Source organism: Rissa tridactyla, chromosome 1, assembly GCF_028500815.1.
Source record: "Rissa tridactyla isolate bRisTri1 chromosome 1, bRisTri1.patW.cur.20221130, whole genome shotgun sequence".
Taxonomy (NCBI): domain Eukaryota; kingdom Metazoa; phylum Chordata; class Aves; order Charadriiformes; family Laridae; genus Rissa; species Rissa tridactyla.
In genome coordinates, this window is record NC_071466.1 from 118,836,568 (window position 1) to 118,859,780 (window position 23,213).

Consider the following 23,213-nt stretch of genomic DNA (forward strand, 5'->3'; position numbering starts at 1 on the left):
CAACATGGCATGGACAGGGAATTTGCTGGGACATTTTGCCTGGGATCATCCACATGGAGAGATTTTTAAAGCCCACTCACTTCTCAAAAACCATAATGTTAAAAACCAGAAAAAAATTAAAACCCATACTGTTTTTATTTTGGATTGGCACCTCTTCCCACCCACCTTCTGCTGGATAAGATGGGTCAAATTGACAGCCTGCATTTAAAGGCTTAGTTTGAAAACTAGATCAGCAGACCTAGTGCAGGCAGCTGCTTCTCGGGTTGCTTTGCTCAGCAACGCTGTATCATCACACTCCAGTTTGCAAGAGCCTACTCCCTTGGCACTGGCTTTCACCTGAGCGGAGACCAGAAGCCATATCCAGAACAGGTCCAACAGGGAAAATTTTCACAAGTGCATCAGTAAGCATGGGAAACACCATTTGGCATCCTTGTTGCTAGACATCGTTACCAAAGCCTAGAATTTATCCTCCTGTTGCAATATTCACTATGTTAAGAGACACAGATGCTGTACTAGATGGACAAGTCACCTGATCCAGCATATCCATTTATACACCAAGAATCATAACAGCAAATTGGTGGAGTCAATTAAAATTACTCTAGCTCTCATGTGGTTGAGACTGTTTGACCTTAATGGGCCTGAGAAAGCCCCGGATGATTGCCCAGAGTCCCAGCCTGTCAGCACACAGCAGACGTTTCATCTACGACACACAAACACAATCAATCACAAGGACTGATATCACCTCTCCAGTGAGACCTCAGCAGGACCCCACTGATCTTGGCACAGATGTAAAGCACAGAAAAATAAAACATGCTGCTGCCTCAAGCACTGAAGCTCTCATATTTCCATAACCATATATAGAGCAATGAGCTGATTACTCACTTTACATATACCATTTTATACCAACAGCTGGCAGCAGTGACTTGGCCTGGCTTTTTTCTCTGATTTTGTTTTAATAGCTCCATGGAAACTACCAACAGTAAAAAACAAGGTTTTGAGGCTGTGCTGTTACACTTACTACAGAGGCATCTTGCTCCCACCCTTCCTCGCACTTTCACTCATTTTCAGGCTGAAGAGTCATCACTGATAGAGAAGTGTGAGACTGACAGGGTCAGCTTTCTTCACCAAGGCCCAATCCTGACAGGCCAGGGAGGAACGGGGCTCTCTGAGAGCCGGAGGAAGTGCAACCCGGCAGAGATTACAAGAGGGGACAACCTCAAATCGTGGGGTTGCTTTAGGTGGACCCCAGCCCTGATTTGAAAAGGTAAGCTGAAAACATCTTCATTTACCCACGATTGGCAAGTCATTGCCATATCTAGGTCAGGATTACCTTAGCTTCCTTTCAGAGTTATTTCAAGGAAAATACCTGAAATGCCATCCTTAGGGGAAAGTTTGCCAATTGCAAGAATGACAAAGCACTAAAGAATTACTCGGCCTGATCTTTGTGCGCTAAGGAACTAATTGCCTTGCTTAAACGAGCACCGATAAAAGTTTCAAGAGGTTTTGCTTGTCCTGTTTTTTAATGCCAGTGTCCAGGGAGAAACGTGAAGAGATTTAATATATTCAAGAGGCTGGTGATTAAGGAAGGCTATATTTACATAACATTTCAAGATATAAGCAGCCTTGTGAACTGTTAAATATAGTGATACTCTTTACTTAACAGGTGTGGTAGTCTATGCCTAATGCAGCACCTGATGCCATGAAAATGACACAGCCTTTTTCCCTCCCCTCGGTGTGATTTCAGAGGCTGAAAGGTAAACCATAGAAATCAACATACTAAAAACCTTTTGCACAGTTCAACTTGGCTCAGACGTTCCCCTCAAACACCTTCAACCTTTTTTTAAGGACAAGAAGCTGTGCACAACAAATCTTTCACAATTCAGAACAGAATTTTATACTTCACCAATTCAGAAAAAATGCAGTGCTAGCCTGATGTGTTTGATATTAAACAAAGACCAGTGCAAGATGTGCTTCCTTTCAAACGCCTTTTGTTTGCAGTGCAAGGCTTAGGTGCTTGACCCACTGAAAAGCAATAGCTTGCAGACACAAAGCAGCTGACCAAAAGGTGCTACAACTGAAAACCAAATATACAAGTGAACTTGCACACGTGCTTATAACAAAAACAAGTATAATTTTAGTTGTAACACACAGATAATTTTTCATTATGAATTTTGTTAAAATTGTACTAATAAAGCCCTTTTGAGAAGGGCTCACCCCAAAACACCCTTCCTCACACCTTTTTTTGCAAACTTAGATTTCGCAAACTTTGATGGGAAAGCTTAATAAAGCCAAAGAAAGAAATCCACCGGGCCAGATTAAAGTATGACTGTAACCCACTCATGGCAAGGGTTGGTACACTTCCCCACTTTGTGTCCCTGCTGACCTGTTGCTATGCAAACAGCATTTGCCAGAGCCTTAACTGGAGGAGCCTCCACAGCTGTATTACAACATCCTTGGAAAGATCTTTACTCTTCAGTCTTGGCTAACTCATCATTTACAACTTTCTGTCTTTACTATAGCTGCGCTTGCCTGGCTACTCCCTTCAGTGTGGGAAGGATGCCTAGCTGAGGGAGAGGAACACAGTGCTGGACAACATTAACACCCACGGTCCAGTCCCAGCTACACAAAATGACTCATTGCCCAGCTCTGGGAAACACCGATTCATTTTTGTGCCTGATTTCATTATTTGCCTCACAGGAATTCTGGGGAGATCGGGTAACACCTGTATTTAACATAGAAAAGATAACCAATATAGAAATACAGGAACTATCATGATTGATCAGAGGAAGAGTAAGGACTGCCTCAAAAGAAAAGAAAAAAAAAAAAAGGTGAAAAAGTGTTGCCCAACCTACAACCCAGATCTCATTTTTGTTTTCAGAAATTATGAGACTGGTTTAACTTTAGGGCTGAAGTTAACATTTTAGAAGGAAAACTAACTGCTCACTGCAACAATCCTGAATACTCTTGTCCATGTAAGTCACACCAAATACTACAGGAGTTTGACAAAACAACGTGCCTAAGAAAAAGCAGCACTGGAGCTGAACTCCCCTTTGTAAGAACATCTTGTAAGGGTTTCTATCACTGAAGATTAACCTCTTCAAGCAACAAACATTGGGCAAAAGTCCCAATAAGCAACCATGGCACTATAAATGGCCCAGCTGACTTCACCTGCTCTCTTGCCACCAGGCAAGCAGCCCATGCTTTCCTTTTCATGAATACATGGCACTGCAAAAGGCAAGTCCTTGCTGATGCAGGCATGGAAACCTGAACCTCTGTAGCAAATGCAACAGTCCTTAACCTGTGCTATACTCTTACCTGCCTGCAGACTGGCTATTACCAACAATACCAACAAACTCCCATCAACGAGCATTTCTTAAAGAGGGGTTTGGGATTTTAAGATCAAAGGAGGCAATGAGAGGCAAGTTAACATTAGTTCCAGTGTTCCTACCACTACTAAATAGCTGCATACCCTTCTAATGTTAAATGGGCTTCCAAAGAGTGTAACTGCCTGTTCACTTAAAGAAATACATTCCTGTGAGCATATTTTCCCCACCTATAACATGAAAAAGTCTCATTGGTCTTTCAGAAGCATTCCCCATCTCGGAAGGGAAGAGGCCATGTAACACATGGCTATTCAATATGCAATCTAGATTAATACATGGGTATTGCAATACTATTTTTCTTCCCAGAATACCGAAAACAAAGGACGTCATCTCATTATCAAGGTGCTTTGTTCCTTCTTTGTATCCTCTCATGAAACCATAGCTTTTTCTAAACGCTTCCGGAAGGACAAAATAGTCCAGTCTGAGCAAAAGGGAACAGCAGGGGAAAAAATACAGGTCTCCTAAAGATTTAGCTTGAGTATTATATGCCTCGGAGAATAAGCCAACATGGGAAAGAGATTCCTGGAAAAAAGGCAGCACCTTCCCCACTCTCCTTATGAACATACCTAACTTTTGATTTGCGACTTTCCAAACAGTAGAGGAAACTGGTTACAAAGATCTGCTTAATTCCTCTATGACAGCAATGTATATTAAATGGGGAAATAACCAAAGTGGAACCATGTTAATTCGAATTTCTAGAGAAATGGGGGAGTGTGTGCAGAGGGGGTGGAAATAGCATGCCATACTTACATGATGACAAGTTCACTTTTCAGCAAAGAACCCATAAAACATGCCTCCAAGAGTTAAAGGTTAGAACAAAAGCTAGCCAATGTAAAATACTGTCATCACAGTGAAGAAATCAGACCACTGCTAGTCTAAGCCTGTTTTCTTATCCAAATTAATTTTTTGTTGCTCTGAAAGTTTTGAGGTTTTTTTCTATTTAAATTGGGCCAACGCAGTCGTTTAGAATGAGATTTTTTTATTTTGTTATGTAATTAAGCTCTTAAACAAGCAAACTGTATTTCTGGCAATTTTCAAGCTAAAACCTCAAAAGTTTACTTTCCTAAAAAAAAATTCCTTATTTTTTTCTTTAAAAACATTTGCTACATTCGCTTGCATCAAAGCTGAATTTTCCAGAGAACAAACTATTCCCTCAAAGCCTTTCATTATCTTCAACTGGTTGATCTATTAAAAAACCAAAAAACCAAAAAACACCAAAATCACAAAAAACCCAAACAGTCGAGGCTTTGCAGAAGTTCTTAGCCATTTCATATAGATTAAAGCGTTACTACTGTTACCTCTCTCAGTCACAAAAATCCCACTGCCACCTTGCAGTGTTGTTCCACCAGGTCACAAAAGCACACCCATGCCGTGAAAGAGTACTACAAGTACCTAACTTCAGTCCTCAAATTCTCCTTCCAAAATGGAGAGCCAGAAATCTTGTGGCAGCTAATAACACCCAAAGAGCCCCTCAAAACTGTTACAGATTTTAAGTGCAAACTCAAAGTTACACTGAAGGTACTGCTCCATGCAATAGCAAAAACACTGCTAGATGCTTCTTTCAGTTACCAAACAGATAGGAGCAGAAAGGGCAACTTGATTCAGGGTCAGACGCAGAAATCCATGTGGATGCCCAGCCAAGCTGCACACCCTACAGGTCACCGGCCTGTGCTGACTGCTGTGTTTCACAGCTACTTTGGAGTTAGCCCCACACAAAGAAATCTATATTCTTACACACATCCTACAGATAAAGGCCCAGAGTTGGGACTTCACTCAGCTGTACAGTATCAAGGTAACATATAGTTAATAATCATTACAATCTTGCATACACAGAATCTTGAATACCCAGATCCCGTGTCCCCGTTTCCTCCAGCAGATTTGTTCTCCTACCTCAAAGGACTGGCTGAAACAATCTACTTCTAAAATACATAGCTGGACCACACCTACACAAGTCAATGAACTTGGACTGTTTTCAAAGGCTGATAATGAGCTAGTTCTTTGTACTACTAAAAGCATTTTTTTTTCCCCTCTGCCAGTGCCACACACAGGCCTCTACTTCTAGTCAACATCTGTGATGCAGAAACCTCACACAGTGAAGCAATACATGGCTCCCCCGGCGTGAGAGTCCTTCCAACAGTTACACTTGCAGAAAATACATCTCACTTACAGGAGAACTGGAGACAATGCACGTTTGGGGCTTGGTGTCGGGGTTAAACATTCTCCCTCTTACATGTGAGCTATCAAGATACCTTAGGTCTGAAATTGGGCTGGTATTTAAAGCTGAACAATGGAAGGGGTTCCCAATGTCACAATTGAATTGAGTAAAGCTCTACAACAATTCCACTTGGGAGTACGCTTGCTGGTCTCTTGAATGAGCTAACAGAAATATCTTGTAATAAAAAGGGCTCTGTTCCAACAACAGAGCATTGCGGACAATGCACAGAATTAACTACGGCTGTTTTCTGACCACTGACCAAACTTACTGCTGCGTGCTTAACATCACATCTGTACTACACAATGCCTCTGAGCACTGTCCTGTGCAGCTAGCGTACACAATGTGTTAGGGGCTGATGAGGGCATTTCTATTTGTAAAACAGGTGTGGTTCAATAGCATTTTATGCTGTTTATTGCCTCGATTTTGTGAAATACAAGGGCTCCTATTTGCAAGGGAGGAACTGAACTAAGAGGTGCAAGCCACTTACAAAGTACAGGAAGACGTGCGTAAGCTTCCCACACACAGCCTGCTAAACACACTTCTCCCAGGGCTTGGCCCTCAGTAATCAAGGGCTGCCAGTATCTTCCTACTATGCCAAACTGCATAGTTACTTCCCTATGAGAGTACAGCTGGGGAGATTTGGATGAGACCTACCATTTCATGTCAAAACTCCACTCTGATTTAGCAGAGCAAAGTCCAAAAGCCTAATGCAAAAAGAGATCTTTAAACTGAAAACCAGGCGGGAAGCTACAGCTCCACTCAAGTCACTGCATCTATGTAACATGGTGAAGAGGCCAGCTCAAACTCAAGTTGTACATCCTTCCCAGCATGCCCATGGCTTTGGGTGTTTGGGGTTTTTTGTTGTTTGTTTTTAAGTATCTGTTCAGAAATAGCAAAAATAGCAAAAAGGACTTTAATACTTGACAAGTGAATTGAGTAATCTTTAAAGTCTGGTTTCCCAAGAGTTACATTGAAGGGCACACACCACATAGACTGAGTTTGTGTTCTGTGATCAGGGAAGGAGGAAGAGTTTTGGAGAAGTTGGTCAGTGCTAGAGAGGAGTGGGCAGAGCAGCCACTTGCTTCTCTTTTACTGACAGCATTACAGCCAGCTAATCTTTTATATTCTCACCCTGGAGCATACTGAGATTCAGAACAAAGGCCCAGACAGGACAGCAAGACTCTAGAGGCATATGTCCTCTGTGCAGGATTACAAGAGGATCCAAAAAGCTGTATCTACCTTGTACGGGATATTAGAACGCATTCCTGTCCAATCTCCTGACCATCGAGGACCTCGTTATCTCACCTTACTGCTACAATAGGCCACCTGACTGCCAGTTGTGTGCTTGGGTAGTACAACCAACATGACCTGAAAGTCACACGAAGACTATACGCATGTGCAATAAGTGCTTGTCCTGCATCTCAGAAGTCACCAAGAGAGAGGATGGCCACATGAGCTTTGGACTGGACTATCTCACGTGTCATACACACAGGCCACATGCATGGTATATTATACCACTTTATTGACCCACGATTTGAGATGCCATTAGGAGGTGAAAGTCGTTTTTATATTTCTGTAAAACAGTTCATAAATTAAACAGATTATGGCAGGTATATGCTACCTTGTAAGTTCGGTTTTCATGTCTTCTGTGTGTACTTTGCTTTAAGACTGAACCTTGGCTGTAAGCCTAATAAAAGAAGTCTTACGCTTGACAAAATCAATGTCTCACTGTGTACTACGCTTGCTGAGCTGTACTGTAAAGACCAGTCAGAAAAATGCCAATCAATGCAACTTGTACAGAAGAGAGCAACTTTGAGCCCAGAACACCCAAGAGCATGTGCCTACAAGTGACCACATGCATGCATGCAGCCAGGCTTGCTCCTAACCCAAAAAATCCCATAAGCCAAGAAAACAAACTTCACTGTTTTCCCCGAGTGGGAGTTTGTTTAGTGCAAGCACTTGCTTCAGACATCTGACTAGGAAAAGAGTTCCAAAACGTTATTTTTTTTAATAAACTCCTTACATATTGAATAGGCTTGAGGGATTTGATTGTAGCAGTCGGGCAGCCACAGGAACTGAGGTCAACGTAGAGGCCTTCTTCCAGCACACAGTGATTGTCAGTGATTTCCCCTTGGTAATACAGGAGCCAACTGCAAGAATAACATAACAAAAAAGATTAGCTGCTCTAGCTGCTTATTAACAGTAAGGTTTTTCTCAAGATTTAATATTTGCTAAGGAAGTAAGGAATAAAAAAATCTGTTTGTTCTTGTTAAGCTTAAAAGTAAGGTGACTTGAAAGACTACACCACAAAGCAACCAAAGCAGCAAAAATCAAATCTTGTGGTACAGAAATCTCAGTTCCAGAGTCAAATGACACAAGTGGAATGCAGACACTTCTACTGTACCAATTTCTCAAAATCTGGAATAAATTCTAACTGGAGTTAAAAAAAGAATCACAGTAACTGTGCAAATTTCCCACAGGGAAAGCAAAATGCACAGTACCCAAACCAATGACAGGACAAGTTACTGAGATGCATTGCAAAACAAAGGGTCTAAGACATGATGGAATATGATGGGCATGTGTTATGCAATTTCATCTGTGTGAAATTTAGTAGCGTTTAAAAAAATTTTCATATTACTTAAAATGGTGGCATGTAAAACAACAGACTTACCATCCCCGAAGAACCTTAAAAGAACATGGTATGAATGATGTAAAATCAGAAACTTCTGCTGTGAAATCTATACATGCTCCTTGGAAATGTGTATTACTGAAAGCTTTGAGCTACAAGAACAAAACAAAACACAACCAATGACTAGGAGGAAAATGAACGCATTATCATTAATGTAAACAGAGATAGCTGTGCTCTTAGAGAAGTACCCATTCAATTCACAAAGATACAATAAAAAGAATGAATTCTCATTTAAGGAATCTTTTACATTTCTACAACTGCTATATTTTTAGAAAGATCAAGTGTTTTATTGTCTCTGGGTCTCGTACAGGATGCTTCCCAGTGATGCTAAGACAGTGGTATCAAGCATAAGTTTAACTGCAGCAGCAGAGGGCACAGAGAAAAAGAGATGGCTAGGACTGAGGATGTTATCTTCCACCCAAAGTACTCTTGAACTGCAGCTAACTCTTGCTACAGCTCAGCAATCCAGCGTTCAAAACAGGACGGGGAAGCGTTGGTCAAAAAATACTGTTGACAAAGTGCCTGGGAATCCTCTGTGACCACAGTGATTGCAGGTAGTTTCTCATCTAAGAACTAGCAGGAAAATATCTGAGGAAACTGTGTACAGCCAGGTGGATGGCATCATGAACTTCTGAAGCTCAGCTAAGCTTTTTTTACATGTCGTGGTGAAGAACTTTGAGCCACCACATTGAACCATACCCTACCAGTAAGATGTGATCAATTCACCCTGAAAAAACAATAAGGTTGAAAATGTTGTAGTAAAAGAAAAAAAATAAGAAAGTAAGGGAAAAAATAGTATGATATAGCCTATGATCTATAGCAAAGTCGCCCAGAATTCTGTACCCTTGGGCTGCCACTGTGTAACTGAGGTAAATTTCACTTTAAGGCCTGAAAGAAAGACTGGAAAAGAATGAAAAGTTTAACTGTATCAAGAGAACAGCTCATATTCTGTAATGGAAGAAAAACATGATGGCTGTTGCAAGAGCTACCTCCCCCTTCATGCCCCAAAATTGGCCTAGCTTCCTGCCAAAGAAAAGAAATCAAATGCTTTTGCCAGTACAGAACAAGAAGGCCAAACACAAGTATCAGCAAATGATTTTATGGAAAACTCAGACTATGTTTTTAAAAGAAATTAATATGTTTCCTGTTAGAAAGAACAAGGAAGGCTTAACCTAGCCTTGCACACTGTAACTGCAAATTGAAGAACACAAATCAGCTACAATGTAATAATAAAGTATAAGTGATTTTTCTGTAAATATAATTGCACTGCTATTTCACAAAGCATCTATTTAAGTTACAATTACATAGTGTTTTCTACCCACTTATCTCAAAGTTCTTTACAAAGGAACATATATATACACACTCTTTCCCTCATAGGCCAGCTGCTACTCAAGGCTTTCAGAAAAGATCTGTAACTCATTTTCATACAGAATTTATCTAATAATGAATTAAGGTTTTAATTTGACAAAAGCTGGGGTGAAATACTGAGTCCTCAGTGGAAACATTGCATATCTGCAATTAGTCTCACACTGCAGCTATCTCTACTTTGTCAGGGCTTGACGTTACTATATGAGGTTTCACTTCCTAATAAGTGAACAAACAGCATGTTAAAATACAAGTTATCACAGCAATCATCTCTGCTTCCTAAATCATCTGTACAAGTCAGCTGCTATTGAAAGAGACTTTGTTCTTGCTGGACAAAACCAAGTTTTATTTTTTTAATGAATAAAGTGAATGGCTTTTTAGAGTTGGTGATTTCAGGCATTCTTACATTATATGTACTTTGTTTATTAGGGAACCTGGCAGGAGGAAAAGGTCAGAGGAGTTACTGAGAGATTTAAGAAAATTTAGTTGCTTTTCAATTTCCGATGAGCAACTAAAAACAGAAATGAAAAAAAGACAATCTTGCAGACAGTGAAAATAGTTCCCTTAGCTCAGACATATGTTTATTAAAGGTGGAAGAATGTATAATAATTCAAAATAACTGGTGTATGGCTTATACAAGGGCCAAACATTAAGCTGCATAAGGATTTTCCAGCTCATACGCACCATGCTTTGAAGTTCCAAACTAAGAGACTGTTCCAACTAAGAGATTGTTCCATACATGGAAACTTTTATTTTACTCTGAATGGGAAATTCTTCATAGCTACTCAAAAGACCGTCATTTACTTATCCTAAGCGATTAAATGTTTTCCCATAAAAATTTACTCAAAATATTTCCCCCCCCAAAAGAGCTGTAGCAATATGAACGATGTTCTTCCTTCCGTAGCTTTACGGCAGAATCCTATGAAAAACAGGACTGTGATAAATCAGGACAGTATTTTTCAAAAACAGTGTTAAGGCTGCTATTGGAGAACAAAAAAAGGCAAAACGCAGTCTAGTAGATGTCCGTATTTATATACGTGTGTGCATATATACACAGACAGGTGGGTTTTTTTCCATGTGTTACTGGAAATAAAAAGATTGTAAAGCACAATTTATTGAAATTTCAAAGGTTTGAATTGATCTTAAAGGTCTGCAAAACTGGATTAAAGCACTCAAAAAATATTTTTGGGGAGATCCTGAAAATACAGAAGAGTTGAAGATGGAAAGAAAATGATCTTAGCTGTTTGGATCCCACCAGTTTCCTCAGAGTTGATTATTTTATCCGGTATCATTTACCAAGGCCTTACTGTGAACGTACTCACAAGGCTTTGGATTTGGCCGCAAACTGCCATGTGAATAGGTCTGGCAGGAAATCAGTGTTTAAGACTAAAATAATACACCAATTATGTCTTCAGACAGGAAACATTTCCTGTAGTCCTGGGTTAATCATAAAATTGTAGAACTAAAATACTTGGAGAAAAAGAAGGGTGTGGTCAACCTGCTAAGTAACACAATGTGTTTATTTCCCACGCGCTTATGGCTACTATACCCATCCAAGCAAGAAAGTGCACAATTGTGTCCAGATGACAAAATACTTAAGTTTTCTGAAACAGAACCATTGAGCTCTAAAGTCTCTTCTGTCTGAAAAAATGTCACGTTTCTTGAAATAAAGTTTTCCAAATTTGCTTAATTAAAAGCATGTCAGAGAGAGCGCAATCTAACCACTTACAGCATCACCCATGCTAGCAGCACACTCCAGGACAGAAAAAGAGAAATCAAACAACTAACGCAGGAATGGAGGAGAGCCCTGTTGGGACAGAATGTTGCAGCAGGAGACACAGACCGTGCTTGGTGAGGAGCACAAACACTTAGAGCAGGTTTTTGTTTTAGAAAGATATCACAAAGGTACAGTAATCGAACATAACCTTGTAAGATAAGAACCAAAAGTGTAAAGAGCCCAAACTAACATGTTCTTGAGACCAGAAGGGAATTATAGGGACCGCTTTCTCTTTTAAAGTTGTCACCAAGTTAGACACAACTTTCAAGGAAATTGTCAGCATGTATCGTAGAAGAGATTTAGCATAGATTTATTATAATCAGGATGTGTTCGGTTAAGCTCATGTGTTACTATGAGGAAAAGAGAAGCACAGAGCAAGTGGTGCCTACTCCTTAAGGAGTGGCTATACGTGCTTGGGAGACTATGAAAAGCAGACTGCAAAGACTAAAGCCTAGACTAAAAGCCCAACTTCCTCTGTTGATGCATGTGTAGGCTTGAAGAGTGTAGTTCAATCTTCTGCAGTCTACATTTTATTCTTCACCTCATACGTGAACAAGACAGTGACAAACCAGATAAAATGCAAAATAATGGAAAGAAAATATGCCACAAAGAGAAGGATGAATGCACATGACAGCGAGTTTCCAGAAACGGGAGAGAAGGAAGAGGAAAATAAACAGCTATAGAGACTCAAAGTCACTCAAAACCTAATGAACTGATTGCATTTTTGAGGACAGAATACTCAAGGGTATGATCTGGAATAAAGCTAGGAGAAGCATTAGCAAACTTAACCTTTATACATCTACCCGTTTCCTCCATCAATGATCTGCTGTATGGAGATGATAATACTGAGGTATCATCTGAAGTAACAAAACATGACATTCAAGATTACCTGTATTTAATTATTAAATATAGTTTAGAACTAGAGACTATTATATAATGTCAACATACCAAATGTGGAGGCTCATTCGTTCCAAGCGGTTCCTGCAATAATAAATATATATACATGCATATAAAGAAATAAAATTAATTACAATTCATTTCCTAGAGGACAAGTTCCTGAAGTTTGTTAATTATGAACTCAAGAGCAGAGAAAAATACACTTCCCAGGCTCTTGGCCTCTACGCTCACAACTACCTGCCTGACTGTTCAGTGCCTTTCCACACAGAGAACTTGCATAAGCATTAATTAGTTCATGTACTGTGGATTAGAGTCTATGTGTTATTTTTGACTCTATTTCTTGAAAAAAGAATTAAAAACAACACAAGGCTCTGATGCCTCTTTCAACACATGCTCTTCATGATAAGGTTAAATGTTCCTTTCCTATTTTCAGTGCAGTAGTATCATTTATTATATACTTATTACTGAGGACTGTCTTTGTTTTGCATTAGGGTTTTGACATTTCGGCACTAATCTGTTTGGCCAAGTTGCACTACCTTGGATTTAATAACAGATTAAAAATATTTCCTGTCTTCATTCAGTATACATATTATAAATATTTAGCATAAATGTAACAAAAGAAAATAATACCTCAATTATACAAAAACAATATAGGCCAGAAATTCTCAAGTCTTTTTATATCCATTATTAATTAGGCATTATAAATGTATAAGTTTTAATGGAAATTAATCTTTCCACGCGAGGTTATTCTTTCCATTAATGCAGTGTGCTAAAGGGAAGTTCTTCTTATGAGGTTTCCCTGACAATCTTCTGAACTGACTGAAAGATCCAGAGTATCTATTTCAGTCTCCATCCTGAACAGACTCATTATGTCATTCACAGGGGTCTTTAAATTGCTTCCAAGTAAATAGACACAGCCTGCATTATAACATTATTGTACGCTCTCAACTCCAAAGCTCACATTCCTTTTTAAGTTTTCTCCTTAACAAGTTCTGGTAACTCACCAACTTAATAGGTCGAATTGACATGATGATTTTACTAGATCCTCCCCAGTCAAAGAAACACTTATATTTTCCTTTCTCCAATACATATTGTTCTCCGCAGAAATATTTCTGCTGATATGCGACCCACCTGGAGAATGACACAAAAATTAAACTGAAAACATCACATTTTTCTGTGTAGTTTGATGAAAATATTAATGAGAACCATTTTCCTTAGAGTTTTGATAAGTCCATCTGACAGATAGTGTAACATTGAACCTAATGAGAGGCACATGCATGATTTGTCACATACTTGATTTTCTGCTTTTACTTTGCAAACACTGCTTTGATAAACATACAACTTTGGGTCTCTGCCTTTCTGCCAAATATACATTCAGCATGAGATGATGCCTTGCTTTGAAGCTCAGAGAAAAGACACACAATTGGAAAGTTTCTGAATCTCTCTCAGTGGAATCTTGACCTGATCAGCAAACCCCCATCATACAGGTCTTTCTTCCAACTTTTCCAGTTGGATTTAAGAAAAAAGGTGTAAGAAGAAAGAGAAGTAAATAAGGAAGCCTTGATAAGATAAAGAAAAACTTGCAATGATTCGCCATTCAAGCTTCTCTCACCCTGCTTTCCCTGTTGCAATTTAAGAAGAAAGAAACCCCCAACTCCATGAGACCAAGGGTGCCTCTAGCCCTGTACATGCTATTTGGCAGTGGCAGAAGTATATGGAAGCTAGTTAGAGAGACATCACTAACTTAGCCACTTCCGGTGGTGTGTTCCTTAGTCGCCCAGCATCCGGGACTGTTATATTAGGGATATTAGAAGGCGTCTCCTTTCCTAGCCCTTTTAGCACCCATTTATGAATCTGTTTGTCACTAATTTGTCTAAAGCTTTTTTAAACCTCCTAGCGCTATCTGCGACCACAGCCTCCTTCAGCCGAGAGTTCCAGAAATTCACTGCCTCCGGTGTAAGAAAGGCTTTTTGCTCCCCACCTCTAAACCTGTTTTAAAGCAATCTTCAGCTAGTTCTGTAAAGCATCCCCCAACTGTTGTCATGCAGGATTCTGAACACTGCTGCATTAAGCTTGTCAACCACATTCATGATTTTGCAGATCCCATTTGCGTCCCTCCTCGGCCACGTCTTCTGCAAATCGAGCCTCCCAGCCTTTCATCCTTGCATCTCATCCTCATGAGACATTAATATCTAGTCTCTACGGGAGCAGTTTAAATCCCCCACTATGTCCTAAGTTTGAAGCTTTTTTAGTCTCACTTAACTGTCGCTGACCCATATCACCATTAGGGTAGGTATGACAATATTAATACTGCACTTTTAAAATTGCTATTAAAGGCTGGAATTTCCACCCACATGATCCCATAGCACTCTCTTCCCATAATGTATTTTATGTTTTAGCACTTGGTATCATTCTTCATATACCGCACCCTTGCCTATAATAGCCTACTGTATCATTCCTATAGAGCTGCTAGTTCGTCTGCTTATCCTTCCTGTGAATCTCTGCAGTTTCTGCTGTATCAGAGCTGTTATTTCACGCCAAGTGTTCTAGTTCCCTCATAATACTTTTTAGCCTTCTAGCACTTTTAAGTTTTGTCCTTGCTCCACCAGTTAATATTGCACATGTCCATCAACAGACATTGCAGGCAGTCTAATTTACCTTCCTTCTTCATTGCAATTGTGCCGTTTATTTTCCTCCTGGACTTCATAATAAGCACACTGAAAGTTAGCCAAGTCCACCCTGTAGGCTGTTATCAGCTTGAACCGGGTACTCTTCCACACCTGTTGGGTTAACTTTCTACTTTTAGTTCTCTAAAACATATTTTAATTTTCAGTGCCAGCAGCCTGACTTTATTACAAATAAGGCACACCTCAGCCTTTCTGTACAGGCTTCACCTGTCTCAAAACATCTTAACATCCTTAAATCCCTCTTCTGTACCACTGCCAAAGCTCCCCTATCATGAAACTAGAGTCTGTGTGACCTCTGGAGGAATTTCACAAGCTTTTCTCTAGTAACAAGAATGCCCAGCTCCAAATCAAGGTGTAGGCATGAGATTTAGAGAAAACTAAGATTTATTTTTTTTTTTCTTTCATTTACCAAGGAAACGGAAAAAAACATTGTTCTCCCCCAATTGTTTACCACCTGTAGCATGTGAAATATATTCTGTCAAAAGATGTACCCAAACCCAACTGTGCACAAAAATACTTCCATCCATATATTTCAGTAGACTTACACTCCACTTCTCACAAGAATCGACCTTGTCTCTGGGCCAAATCCAGCCTGCTCCAAATCAGGGATTTCTTCATTGATGATGTCTAATGCTTTCCCATCTTCATCATCAGACTGAAAAAGTGCCACTGATGACTCTATGAAATCCTAAGAGGGAGCACAGGAGTTAGAAGACAGGCTGTCACAGCTCAGTGACACTAAACAACATAAAACATTTTGCAAAAGAGATGTAGCCTGAAAGACAACATTCTATAAAACAGTGAAGGGACTTGGGTCCCTTGTGTGGATCTTTACAGGATATTTTGGCATTGACTAGTGTGGCATTGACCACTGCCTAGCTGGAAGCCTGGCAAACTGACATGGCCTTCAATGGTTTCCACTGAAGAGGGGAAGAACCTGCTGCCCCTGAGCACCATCCTTTCCCTCTACTGAATGAGAGGATGACTGAGAGTGCAAAGACGCTTGTGTGGGAAAGAGAAGGGTTGGGGATTTAGCATTGATCTTCCAACAGCTTCAAAAATGACTACACAAAGCATTACCATGACTATAGTTTTTAACTTCAAGTTCTCCTTCCTCATCCCTTCCCAGTGACAAGGCAATAATGGAGGGGAAAAGACTGGGCAAGATCACCTTTCCAGCAGAAGGGGTTTGTAGATTTTGGATATATCCATTGTATGATTAATCACTATAGCTATAAAATCAATCCCACGCAACACTGTCATGTTTTCTCTTAAACAGCTGTTTGACATTGCTTTATGCTTTCAGCTAGCATAGTTGCTTGACCAGATTACTTGCACAGCTTCAGATCATTTGAATTTGGTTTCAAATCTCCAAGTTTTTAACCACTTATCACTTTTAAGCACACAGTTCAGCCACTGCTTGGGAAAACAAAAAACAACAATCTATTCACTTTATTCCTTTAACTTTTAATGAAAAGCATGAACTCCATTCAATTTCAGTGTTTCTGAAGCATTCAGCAATGTTATAGTAAGTTGAAAATAAGCAAATCTTGCAAAAAAGAGAAAAGATTATCAGGCCTTTGGCAAAATCATCATTAACAACTGCAGCTTCAGACTACTTTTGAGGGGAAAAAAAAAAATACTAGTACAGTTCTAGTGCAAATAAAAACCAGCTTAACAGTCCCAAATCGAGGACTTTCTCAGAGTTACCAAAAAGCCATTCAGATCAAATCTGCACATGGTTTCTTTGAATAAATTTAAAATACTGAAGTATATCGACAATTGTAATCACATTTAAAACCGGTTTCAAATTCAGCCATTATTTTTACCTCCCTAAATTTTCACTACAGCTTTTCTTACAATAAGCAACAGGAGAAATACTTAAAAACGGACTTCAGACCAAGGCAAATCATTTTAGACTTGAAAACATTCGCAGGAAAGCTCCAAAAGCAACACACTCTGCTCCACTGAAAAAGTCTCCGAAGCTTTGCTCCTTCCCTCATCACGAGAGCCATGGGCAAACCCCAGCTTCACAGATCCTCTCATTTGACAGTGCAGAAAAGAAGCAGACGCAACTGTCCCCCAAACCAGCACACAGTACAAACTGCTGTGTGTCCTCAGCAGCAAGCCCTGTATTTGACTCCAAATGTGTCTAGTATAGATGCCGGTAACAGAGCTGGCAGTATGCTGGAAAATAAAATTCTACAGGTCCTTTCTGTTGCTGCTTTCAGAATACTCCCTGAATCCCCACATTAGAGCTTGTGACTGTTCACAGCAGAAATATTTAAGACAGACAAAACCCAAAAGCTTTTGCATGTACATCTTCCGCGGTGGGTGGGGAGGGGTGACTTGCAACAATCCCTCTTTTGTGTGTGATGTCTAACCTTTCTGATTTGTCAGGAAATTAAATTCATGCCTCAGCTCAACTGCAGTCACTGGTATCCGTACAGAAACACAGGCTGGATTTTCCTAGCGTTAATAAGCCCTGGTGGAACCTGTCATGTTGAGCGTTGTGGCACAGGAACATCTAAATAGTTTTGCATAGTACTAAGCCACATCGACAGAGCCAGTACTGACACAGGCTAATGAGGCACACTATACCCAGCCTGGCTCTCTACAGAGCCATTTACGTGCTTCTGCACCATGCTCCCTGCTTTGGGAGCACGGCACAAAGACATTTGATCCGACTCTGCCTGGAGCTGACTCAGGTACACAGGGATCATTAGCTTCAGCTTCATGCCATGTGAGCTAGGCTAAATTGTTTTCAGGTCCAGGCTGGCCTTTAAGCCAACGTGGTCAAGGTCACCTGGTGTTATGCCCGAGCCAAAAAAAAAAAAAAAAAAAAAAAAAAGTCTAGCTGGATTGGCCCCTATTTGAGACCACACTGGTGAGTACATATAAAGAGCAAGGTCAATGCCCAGCTCCACTCCCTACCTCAGGTGACCATGAATAATATAACTTGGCTACATTTCACAAAGTCCTTAATCTTCTACAGAGACTCTTGAATTCATCTGACTAAAACAGAATTTCTAGGGAAGAGCAATAAAGACCTGATATCCAGGAACACCTCCGCAGAGTCCAAGACCATCACAAGCTTCACCACACTTCTGACAGAATTTCTGAGATTATGGAGAAGAGCTAGTACCCCCCTGTGCAGCGAGGGGCCTTAAGCACAAAGAATTAGTTTTGGATTTTTGGTCAGGTCCCCTCGAAACAAGAGTTTGGCACTAAATCCTGACTTTAAGTATCATATGCAAAGTCATGAAGGGAGCATATGGCAAGCCTAAACACTGACCTATGCATTGCACATCAGAGAGAGGCAGGCAATCTGTTGGTCAAGCAGAACAACAAAATGCCAGTGGCGTTAGTCATTTTATTGGCAACTAGCTCACTGCCTTTAGTTATGCTACAATTTGAGGAAAGGTATTACTTACACTTTTATTATCAATGCATACATATTGATACGTATTTATATGCCAATTTGAATGCTATATGTTGATATATGAGTGCAAATTATATATACTTTTAAAACGGTAATGACTTGAGCATCCTGACTGTTCTAGGTGTGAGTCAAATACATGCATACACAGCGAAGGTCATCCCTGCTAGGCACGTGCTCAATTTTAAGCTTGTAATTATGTCCTTTGCCAGAGTTACTCAAGTATCCTATGTACAGCTTGAAAAGAATGAAAAACTAAAATTAGTCAGTAACTGAATAGGATTCTGGATATTGAAAATGAGGAGTTAAAAGAAAATTCCTGCCTGTTTTTCTCAGAAACCTGAAAATAAATTATTCAGTGAAGGACATTTTTCTTCAATTCAGTTTATTCTCCTATCTTTATTTTAAGTTATATGATAGATACTGATTATAAATATAGTTTTTCTAGGTGCCTTTCATAAAACGAAAACCGCAAATTGTGAATTTAAGCATGGCCTTTTTGATTTTGCATTAATATTTTTATTTTTAAAAAAAAAATGACTGTTGAGACAATGAGTTTGCTTGAAATGCCTATGTTTACACTTCACAACATTCCTGGCTATGGAATATCACATCTCCTCAAATGAGGAGATGAGTAATCTGAGTATACAAGACTGAGTAATCTCAGAGTGAACAATCTAACTGTCAAAGGGAGCCACTCTTTGCAGCTGTATTTAGAGCTAACAAAGTTCCTATTATAATAAAAATCCTCAAACACCCTAACAAGCAAATAAAAAAATCCAAACCAAAGAAAATTATAAAGAAGTTCAAATCCCATGTTCCCCCATCACTGAAAAGTCTAACTTTGCTTCCAATACTGGACTCTGATATAGTTTTTATTATTATTTCATCTTTGCCCCCACTAAACACATTTTAGTAGCAGGGATTTTTTCACCATGATTATTTTTACTGCCAAAATTTTCTGGCACAAAAATCACAGAGACAGAGGGTAATGCTGTTCTAAGGCTTGCAACAGCTGCTGTGTTGAAAAGCTATTTTTATTTTAATAAAGAACTACACTGTACACTTATGCATGTTAAGCTTTTAAGAAAATTCTGTTCTAGAGGTTCAAACAGCTTGAAGTGCTGAAGTGAGATACTTGGAAAATCTGGCAGGTAGACAAGGAATTCTGCATGATACGTTCTTTGTATGAACTTTACAAAGGCTATTTAGAACCTGCTTCTCCTTTACAATGTATACAGTGCAGTCTAAATTTCAGCAAGTAGGAAAAGAATGAGAATGAACTTGGGCAAAACTGGAATGACTAAACCCAAGACAGCTGTACCACATACGAAGAATAACCTTGTTCTTTAGGTATTGAACTGTGCATAATTTGTGTGAAATTCATAAGAGTACTTACAGCCTGAAGGAACCGGAAAGACAGGAGGACACTGTCAGTTCCCCCCCATGAGTGCCTGTCTTCATAATCTCCCTCCTCCAGCAAGTACTGACGGCCTTTGTAGCGTTCCTTATCATAGGCAACCCATCTACAGCAGCCACACAACAAAAGAAAGAGAAATAACTAAAAGCAGAACAACTGCACATGTGATTTTTCCATAACAAATAAAAGGGGAAGAGAACATCCTAAAAACACTAAGATGAGTATCACGGACTCAGCTAACAAACAAAGCAATGCTTGTTTGAAATCACAACAGGCACCCATCAAGTGTTCTTTGTGGATCAAAATCCTACCATGTGATTCTTTCTCCAACAACAGTTGATTTGTGTAATGCTTCTCCATGTACCTCCTCTCAGTCAGCCCTATTCCCAATACCAATATTTGGTACTACAGAAGGTAGTACACATCTAGTGGCCAAAACACTGTAAACCACCAATTGTCAATGAGAAAAAACAAACAGTACATCTCTTCAGTGTATTAATAACAGATGAGATGCCACCCTCGCTGAAGCTGGTGACAAAATTAATGGGTTTCAGCAGAACAAAATTTCATCTGCTTATATTGTTTCCTGCTCTAATCTACAAACATAGATATGAATAGACATATGAGTTGAATATATACAATATCTTGTACGTGGAATATATTTTAGCATTAAGGGAAAAAAAATTTGAAAGTATTTTGAACAAATAGGTAAGACTCAATTAAAAGAAGGCATTTCCACATCAACTTTGAAAGTTCTAGTGTATTCTAATTTGAAAAAGTTCTTCCCCCTCCTTTCTTTCTTGTAAACATTTCTTTCATTAAAACTCCCTTGTAAGTATTAGAACTGCTGTACAAATTCTGTCAGCATTGAAATTTGGCAGGCAGGAAGAGCTTTACTTTTAATATCATTTGGTTTACATTAATTCAGCTGGGTAAGTTACCACAGTGTTAAAAATAAAAGCCACCACAAGAGAAGAAAGGATGATTTTTAGTAATTTGAGGCTTCCCATATAGCTTAATACATAATGTATTTATGAATAGATTATTTGAGTATTCAATTACTTTTATTTTGAATTTAGTGCTTGCAGGATTCTGACAACAGCCTGAAAGGAGGCATATTATTGAATTTTTATACCGAAGTATTAACAGTGAAATCCCCTAAGAAAAAAATTAACGTTTCTGAAAACTATTTTATTGCTAAGCATTTTGGCAGAAGCAACCATCCTGCATGCTTTCAAACAGTCCTACCCTGCTGGGCCTTGGGAGAGGCTGAAAGAACAATGCATGAGTTCGATAGCTCTCTACAATAGCTGGAGTTGAGCCTACGTTGTGAGCAGTCCACCCAAGGACTGTGCCACACAGCCCCTTTTGTGTGTGTGTGTGTATGACAGAGGGATAGGGCAACAGAAAATCAATCTGAGGCCTCAAGAAAGGAAAATAAGGGTGGATTCTTAATTCTAGACAACATGCAACAGGTGGCAAAGGAAAACCATTAAGACAATAAAACAGTTTACAGATTTCAGAGGCATTTAAAATGTCAACTTGAAGACTGACCACACCTACCCTAAAGTCATTTCAGTGAATTAAGTAGAGACAATCAGAAGTATAAAGCAATATAAATTAAAGCTCTGTATGAATGCTGTCATTAAGGAACAAAGTGGCCTAGTTTATTGGCATCCAAAAGGCAAATACTGACTTCACATCTCCCTCACACTTAGTTTTACCCTCCTATATTCCCTTAGATAAATAAGCCATATGGAGAGGTTATTTTATCCAAGACATAATTGACAAGAGAAATACATATTCCTTTATTTTCAAAATATTTTACAGTGAGATATTCTAAACACCCCTTAGTCAGCACTTCTTAGCATTTAGTTATGATTTACTATTTTAAAGTAAATAAATTCAAAAGTGAAATATACTTACACTCCACCAATTACACGTATTGATCCAATTTCCTGAAACTCCTCTTCACTACCGAACAGAGCTGGCACAGAACCGATGTTTTCTGAAAACTCTCTGGACCACCCTCCAAAGTGAGTTTTCTCATATATTATTATCTAGAAAACATGTTGAACAACGCTTTGAGTATGCCCTGAATATGAGTATGCCAGACTTGAAAGTCTGGGGGTGTATATTGCTACAGTATGTGAAAGACACCTTCCTCTCCCTCCCACGCCCAAACAAGCCACCGCTATGAAGAAAATTCAGGGTTGCATTCCCCAGCCCTTCTGATTCTTGAGTACCCTAGAAGCTGAAGACACCCTATTTGGATTTAGACAGGCTTCTCAGGCTACTTGCAGACATTTCCACAGAAGGATACTTATTCACACAATTCTATATACATAAATGTACTCTGGAGCTATGTGACTGTGATTTATCCTGTAATCCTATGCATGGGCAGTGTATATTAGCCTGCAGTGAATCTTACCTGGTCACAGCTAGACACATTGAGCTTGACCCCTCAAAAAGTAGACAAGAGGTCTTTCTCTGTACTTTGCTTAAGTTATTTCAGTTACTGCAGTTAACACACCCCCTGGATTCCTCATCTACAAAACCACACAGATCTGCTATTAATAGTATTAATATTTATTGCAATATTTATTAGAAAAATTCCTGAGTCTTGCATGCATTTGTATAATTAAGTTACCTAAAGCATTAGCATTTTTATGGAGAAATAGAAAAAGGAGAGAAAAAGGAGCAATAACTGGATTAGCTTTCTGCTCTTAAGTCACAGAAGGGTCACGGTCTCACTCATGGCTCTTGTATTGGGACCAGGTATAGGAAGGAAGGGTTCTATTTCTGCCCCCTTCCTTCCCCTCCCAATTCACCCCTCCCCCCCCCCCTTTTTTTTTTTCACTTTATACATTAAATGGAAAAATCTCTCCTGACCCCTTTCCATTACAGTGACTGATACGTCAGCCAGAAAAACTCACTTTATGTTGTAAAAGCTTTACAATTTTTCTATAGCAAACTCCCATTCTCCTAATACATAAAAATCAAACTACTACTACTTTTAATCTCATGGAACACTAGCAAGAAAGTGGACTTGACAGTATTAGTGCATTTTCCTTCAGCAGCAAACATTGAATACTTAATCAAACATCACGTGCCCAACAAAAAGAGAACAGTCTAAACAAAGGTTTTGTATTTCCAGTGTGCTCATATTTTATTGTCAGTGTCCTCAGTGCTTACCTTGACATTCATTGGCATTTGTACCTTTAGTCCACCCTAGGGGGAAGGAAAAAAAAAAAAAAAAAAAAAAAAGGCATTTATGTAAAACTTAGTGATGTTTTGACTTGTATTTTACAGTACTATCAGATCACAAAGCCTTTGTAATT

At 39.3% G+C, this 23,213-nt stretch overlaps 1 protein-coding gene across 1 annotated transcript in view; it reads right to left on the reverse strand.

Moving 5' to 3' along the window:
- The window catches only part of CRYBG3 (crystallin beta-gamma domain containing 3), a 95,362-nt gene that overhangs the window by 11,609 nt on the left and 60,540 nt on the right, over positions 1-23,213 (reverse strand). Inside the window, exons 10-17 of the mRNA XM_054189219.1 lie at positions 23,068-23,103; positions 21,799-21,932; positions 19,852-19,978; positions 15,559-15,701; positions 13,331-13,457; positions 12,378-12,410; positions 8,270-8,379; positions 7,622-7,748 (exon numbers count right to left, since the gene is read on the reverse strand). Of these exons, the coding sequence (XP_054045194.1) occupies positions 7,622-7,748; positions 8,270-8,379; positions 12,378-12,410; positions 13,331-13,457; positions 15,559-15,701; positions 19,852-19,978; positions 21,799-21,932; positions 23,068-23,103 (837 nt within the window). The remainder of the gene's footprint in view (positions 1-7,621; positions 7,749-8,269; positions 8,380-12,377; positions 12,411-13,330; positions 13,458-15,558; positions 15,702-19,851; positions 19,979-21,798; positions 21,933-23,067; positions 23,104-23,213) is intronic.